The 5528-nt window shown below is 55.9% G+C and overlaps 1 protein-coding gene across 1 annotated transcript; it reads right to left on the reverse strand.

The window, feature by feature from the left end:
• Positions 1–643: 643 nt before the first annotated feature.
• On the reverse strand, positions 644–5266 carry CSK (C-terminal Src kinase). Its single transcript, XM_007948958.2, has 12 exons — positions 5252–5266; positions 4780–4893; positions 4557–4669; positions 3869–4088; positions 2667–2760; positions 2402–2467; positions 2218–2317; positions 2041–2131; positions 1491–1564; positions 1200–1395; positions 1002–1088; positions 644–826 (listed from the first exon to the last, which is right to left on the reverse strand). The coding sequence occupies exons 1-12, from the start codon at positions 5264–5266 to the stop codon at positions 644–646; spliced, it is 1353 nt and encodes a 450-aa protein (XP_007947149.1).
• Positions 5267–5528: the final 262 nt, after the last annotated feature.

A 5528-nucleotide genomic window follows, 5' to 3' on the forward strand; every position in this document is an offset into this window, starting at 1 on the left:
AAGGCAGGTGGGTGGCGGCAGCGGTACACGAAATCCAAGCCCCTGACAGACGTCTGCCTCGGGCGCATGCAAACAGTGCAACATGGTCAAGCGCAAACACGGGCGACCGAGGCAACACGGGACACGCAACATGGGATGGGAACAAGGGTGGGACGCTGGTCCCTAGACAGGGGCCCGGTGTCCCCCACCCTCATGGGCAAGACAGGAAAAATAAGATTCGTACTTCTTGTAAAATGCCCATTTGCTGGGTACTTTCTTTCTCCTTATCTTGAAAAATAATAAAAAATAAACACACGGAAAAAAATCTCAAAAAAGGAAAGGAATAAAACTCTTAAGAAGGCGAGAGATGGGAGGCCAGGGAAAGCCTGGCCGTGGTAGGGGGCATCTGTCTCCCGCTCCTCAGCTTCCTGCCTTCTTGGCCTCTTTATAGTGGGTCCATGACCCACAGCTGGGTCCATGAGAAGGTGACAGGCCAGGTGGGATCCCTGGGGGGGCCAGTGGGGGTGCAGGCTGGAGCAGAGGAAGGAGGCCCCCGGCCTGCTGGGGCTCAGCTCAGGTTTGGGCCCAGTGAACGGGGGCACCAAGACCACAGTCTCTCCAGGTCCAGTCCCCACAGGCCCATGACCTGGGTGGAGGCAGATGGTCACAGGTGCAGCTCGTGGGTTTTGATGTGCTCAAGCTGTTCACGGAGCTGCAGGAAGGAGGGCCGTGTGGCAGCATCCAGGTGCCAACAGTTCTTCATGACTTCATAGACAGCAGGTGGACAACCGTCAGGGGCGTCCATTTTGTAGCCCTTCTCCACCCGAGGGACAACGTCCTTCAGGGGCTGTGAACAACAAGGAGTGTGAGTCCATGCAGGGCCTGATCCTACCATCATTCCTTTTCTGGGGATCCCCTTCTCTGCTACCTCAGATACAGGTTCAGGAAATGGCTTGGAAGCTCCTGAGCCCTACTCCTAGGCTTCATCCCAGCCCTGCCCCGACCTCAGTGCCCACACTTACAATTCTTGGATAAGGCACTCGCCCAAAGGAGTAGATTTCCCAGAGAAGGATTCCAAAACTCCACACATCTGACTTGGTGGAGAACTTCTGTCATGTGGAGTGGAAGAAGCAGTGTTAGTTAGATCCCGGATTCTGAGGACAGCAGGTAACCCAGTACCCACCTCCCACTGCTCAGACTCTGGGGAAAAATCTGCCTACCTTCTCTCTCAGGGCCTCAGGGGCTGTCCATTTGACCGGCAGCTTGCCTGTATCCTGGGTGCTGGAGGCCTCCTTGGTGAGGCCAAAGTCACTGACTTTGGCCACGTTGTCCTCAGACACCAGCACATTGCGGGCAGCCAAATCCCGGTGCACAAAGTTGTTGCCCTCTAGGTATTCCATGGCCTCACAGACGTCTCTAGGGGGAGGCCAGTCACAAATCCCCCTCAGACTGGCTCTCCCATTGCAGGGAGGGGGTCCCCCTCTCCCTCCTCCAAGGGCTGCTTCACTCACAGTGAGAACTTGAGGAGACAGTCTCCGCCCAGCACCGACCGTCCCCGCGACCGCAGATAGTCTACTAGGCTCCCCTACAGCAGGACAGACAGATCAATAACCCCACGAGTCAGATTTGTCCTCCAGCCCAGGAACACTAGGGCTGGGTTCGTGGTGACACCCAAGGGAGGCAGGAAAAAAGGGAAAGAGTGGGGGTGGGGTGGGGGTGAGGACATCACTGAATGAGTATGACACTGGACATTCAGGCTCAGTATTTGTGCGTTATCTCATTTAATTCTCACAAATCTCATAGCGAGGCACTGTTATTTTTTCCATTTGACAGATGAGGAAACAAGACTTGGAGAGGTGACGTGATGTGTCCAGGGTCATGGTCAATAAATGAGGAGCTAGGACAAAAACCTAGTCCTAGGTGATTTTAAATCTCAGTTGGAGGGAGGGGATTGAGGGACAGGGGCCCAGGGGCACAGTGGGGGGAAGTCTTGACGCAGTTGAAAAGACCATGCATCATGGTTTAACTAAGATGGGGCTGGATGGCAGGGTAGGTGCCCACCTTGGCCATGTACTCAGTGACGATGTAGAGCCCGCCCTTCTCCTCCACAATCACGCCCAGGAGCTGTACCAGGTTGCTATGCCGAAGTTGCCTGGGGTGGGTGGGGGTGGGTAAAGGCTGTTAGCCTTCCCTTCATCCCCCCCACCACCATTCGCCCAACCTCTTGCCTCAACTCACGTCATGACTGAGGCTTCAGCCAGGAAGGCCTGAGCAGTGGCGTCATTCTTAATGCACTTGACAGCTACTTTGTTCCCTCGGTAATCTCCCAGCATCACATCTGGAGGAAGACAAGGTTGGGGCTGTTCCCTGGACTCCCCCCAGTCCCTCAATGCCTCCAAGTTCCCACCTCCTCCTCTCTTACCTCCAAACTCGCCTTTCCCAATGGTCTGCAGCAGCTTCAGGTCCTTCATGCTCAGTGCCCAGCCACCTATAGAGAGGGGTCAGGGAGCAGTGTTGAGGCCAGGGCAGGGATCACAGCTGGGATGACATAGGCTGACTGGACTCCATGATGTGGGGGGGGCTCCTCGGAGGTTACCAGTGCCACCAGGATGACTTATAATGCTAGGCAGCGTGGCTGGGAGAAGGTGATTGGGCCATCAAGGACCGGGGGTGGGGGTGGGACTCACTTCGGAAGAACTCGTCCTGGGCCGCCACTGTGCCCTCCATGACCTTTGGTTTGATGAGTCGAGTGCAGAGCCCATCTGCATCTGAGGTGTAGTGCTGGGGAGGGGAGGGCAGGGTCCTCAGAAGCAGGCCCTACTGTGCCTCTGCCACCCAGTTGGCTCACATGCACAACCCAAGTCTGACCACCAGAGGGCGGCAGAGGCCGGTCCTGCCCAGTTTGGAGTTGCTGGGGGGGGGGGGGCAGGACTGCCCATTTCCGCCAGAGCAAGGGTTAGGGAGGCCCCAGACTCTGACACGTAGCCCATTTCCCAGGGCACCCCACACCCAGGTGCTAGACAGATACTTGGTTGTTGCTACCACTGTGGGCCTCACCAGTGTCCTGAGGTAGCCCTGAGGCCTGCCATGTCCAGGGCCCTCCCAGACCAAGTCAAGGCCAGCAGAATCAGAGTAAGGGAGGTATCTGGGATGCCAGCTGCAGTGACCAGATGCCAGGTGTGGCCTGGGCCAGCAGAACCAGCCTTAGAAGCTAGGCAGAGTGTGCTCACTAGTGAGCACATCACTGCAGGGGCAGGAACCTGGGAGGCCTTGGCCATTCTGGTATACAGCTCCCCAGGACGTACGTTTGTTTGTTTGTTTATTGATTGATTGATTGATTGATTGTGATTTGGGTGAAAATTTACAGAACAAATTCAGTTTCCATACAGGAGTTCACATACACTTTGTCTCATGACATTGACCACAATTTACCACAATGCAACAGCTCCCCTCCCACTTCCTCCCGATAATTACCTCTTCCCTGTATCCATCCCTCCATCAGGACATTCTTATATGCATACATCTGAACATATAGTTCAGTGTGTGGCTGGAGGGAGCTAGTTCTGGGACCTGACAGACCTAGAGTCTAGTCCAGGTACTTTATAGCTGTGTGACCTCAGGCAGATCCATAACTGCTCCAACCCCGCTCTACAAAATAGGGCTAGTATCACACTTCTTGTGGCAGCACCATGGAGATCAACCGGGACACGCAGCAGGTGCTCTTTTGAGGTATGAGGAAACTAGAGCTCACAGAGATTGCATAACATGCCCAAGGTCACCCAGCCAGAGTAGTGGACTGGAGCTAGAAGGCAGAACTGTATGCCAAATCCCACCAGGGGGGTTCAGCTGTACGGGGCAAGGCCAGCTTGGTAGGGAGGCTCCCACTAACCTCCACCAGCTGCATGAGGTTCTCAAAGTACACCTCCTCGTCGATGCTGAGCTTGCTGGCGTGGTACATGATACGGTAGTGCTCCACCTTGCCCTCGCAGCTCACGCACAGTGTGTAGTCCCCGGGGTAGTTGGTGCTCTCCCGCACCAGGAACAGGCCTGTCTCCGGTGGATATAGGAGCCGTTCTGCTTGTTCCCTTGTGATCTTGCCATGGAACCAGCTGGGGTGGGGGGTTGGGAAGGGGGGCAGGCCAGGTCATGATGGCCCAAGGGTATTAACCCGGGGGCCTCCCATCACAGACTCCACTTTCTGAAGGTCCTCCATTTGTTCAGGACCGCACCCCCCGCACATGGTTCCCACTTGCTCAGTGAGGCATTCAAGGCCCTCATCTGCTTCCTTGTCCCTGCCACACATGGACACACACACACATCCACCCAGCCTCTGCATGTTCTGTGCCTTCCTCCCAGAACACCCATCTTCCTTCAGTCCTCACTCCTATCCTCTTCTCCTATTTGAGGCCCAGGCTTCATGCCCTTCCCCTTGTTTCTGGAAGCCCTTGCACGTGACATGTACATTCCAGCCCTTTACTCTAGCCTCTCTGTTTTCCTGATTCTCTTCTGGAAAAACCAGGGCTCCTCCTCCTCGCTCCCTGGTCTAGGAGATCTGAGCCCTCCTGAGCAGTACTCACGGCATGAGGCTGAGTTTGGTGCCGGCCTTTACACCCTCCCGCTTCTGGACGTAGTTGGCTGGGATAATGCCCTCACGGCCCACCTTGTTCTTGGCTTTGTACCAGTTAGGGTCCTGGGGAGAGGGCAGCCCAGGCATGTTCTCAGCCACCCCCCTCCCCTGCAGAAAAACCAAGCCCCTAAAGTGGGAGGGTAGGGGATCGAGCATGTGAGGTCTTTGACTACCTTGGTGACGGCCACAATGGTGAGCACGTCTCCTTTGCAGAAAGGAAGATCTTGCTCGGCAGTGCCGTGGAAGTTGTACTTGGCAATACATTCTGTACCGGATGGCCAGGCGGCCTGTAGGACAGGTGACAGGTGACAGGGTGGGCACAGCCAGGAGCCTCTTTCTGCCCACCTGCCCACACTCTCGAGGTCACAGCTCCTCCCGAGAGCCTGGGTGAGACGTCCTTCCTCAGAGGACTTGGGGTCTCTCCTGGCTAAGATTCCCACAACTCCAAGTCCTGTGTGCCCCTCTGGGGGCGTTGTGTCTGACAGTGCTCCCGGAATTCCACTTTGTTAAAAGCCAGGGTCAGGACAGAGGGTTGAGAAGAGGGAGTGGGAGTGGACTATTGAAGCCCCCATCCTCCTTCCTCTGTAGAGCATCCCCTAGGGGTATGGGAGACTCGACTGCCCCAGGCCCCCAGCCCTGTAGTACCTGTATTGCTGACATCTTCTCAGGAGATCTGTGTCCCTGTGTCACAGGAAGGCTGACCTGTCACTTTGGTACCATTAGAGCTGCAACGGGGTAGTGGGAGACCAAGGACAGGTGTGAGAATACAGGCCTCATTTGGTCAGTGAGATCCTGTCCCTTCCTCAGAGGAGCATGAACAGGGGCCAAGGACTTCCTGGAGCTGGGACTTGGAACAGGGCTTCCCTTTCCAGCCTCAGCAGGCTGATGGCCCTGAGCTTCCAGGCCAAACTCGTGGTTTCTC

The sequence above is a fragment of the Orycteropus afer genome, unplaced genomic scaffold, assembly GCF_000298275.1.
Source record: "Orycteropus afer afer isolate SDZICR_OR568_19922 unplaced genomic scaffold, OryAfe1.0 scaffold00233, whole genome shotgun sequence".
Classification (NCBI taxonomy): domain Eukaryota; kingdom Metazoa; phylum Chordata; class Mammalia; order Tubulidentata; family Orycteropodidae; genus Orycteropus; species Orycteropus afer.

Excerpts from the sequence above, each read along its gene's own strand:
- CSK (XM_007948958.2), bottom strand. Across the intron at positions 2,132-2,217 it reads GCTGAAGCCTCAGTCATGAC|GCAACTTCGGCATAGCAACC; the intron begins GTGAGTTGAGGC and ends CACCCACCCCAG. Across the intron at positions 1,565-2,040 it reads TCACTGAGTACATGGCCAAG|GGGAGCCTAGTAGACTATCT; the intron begins GTGGGCACCTAC and ends GTCCTGCTGTAG.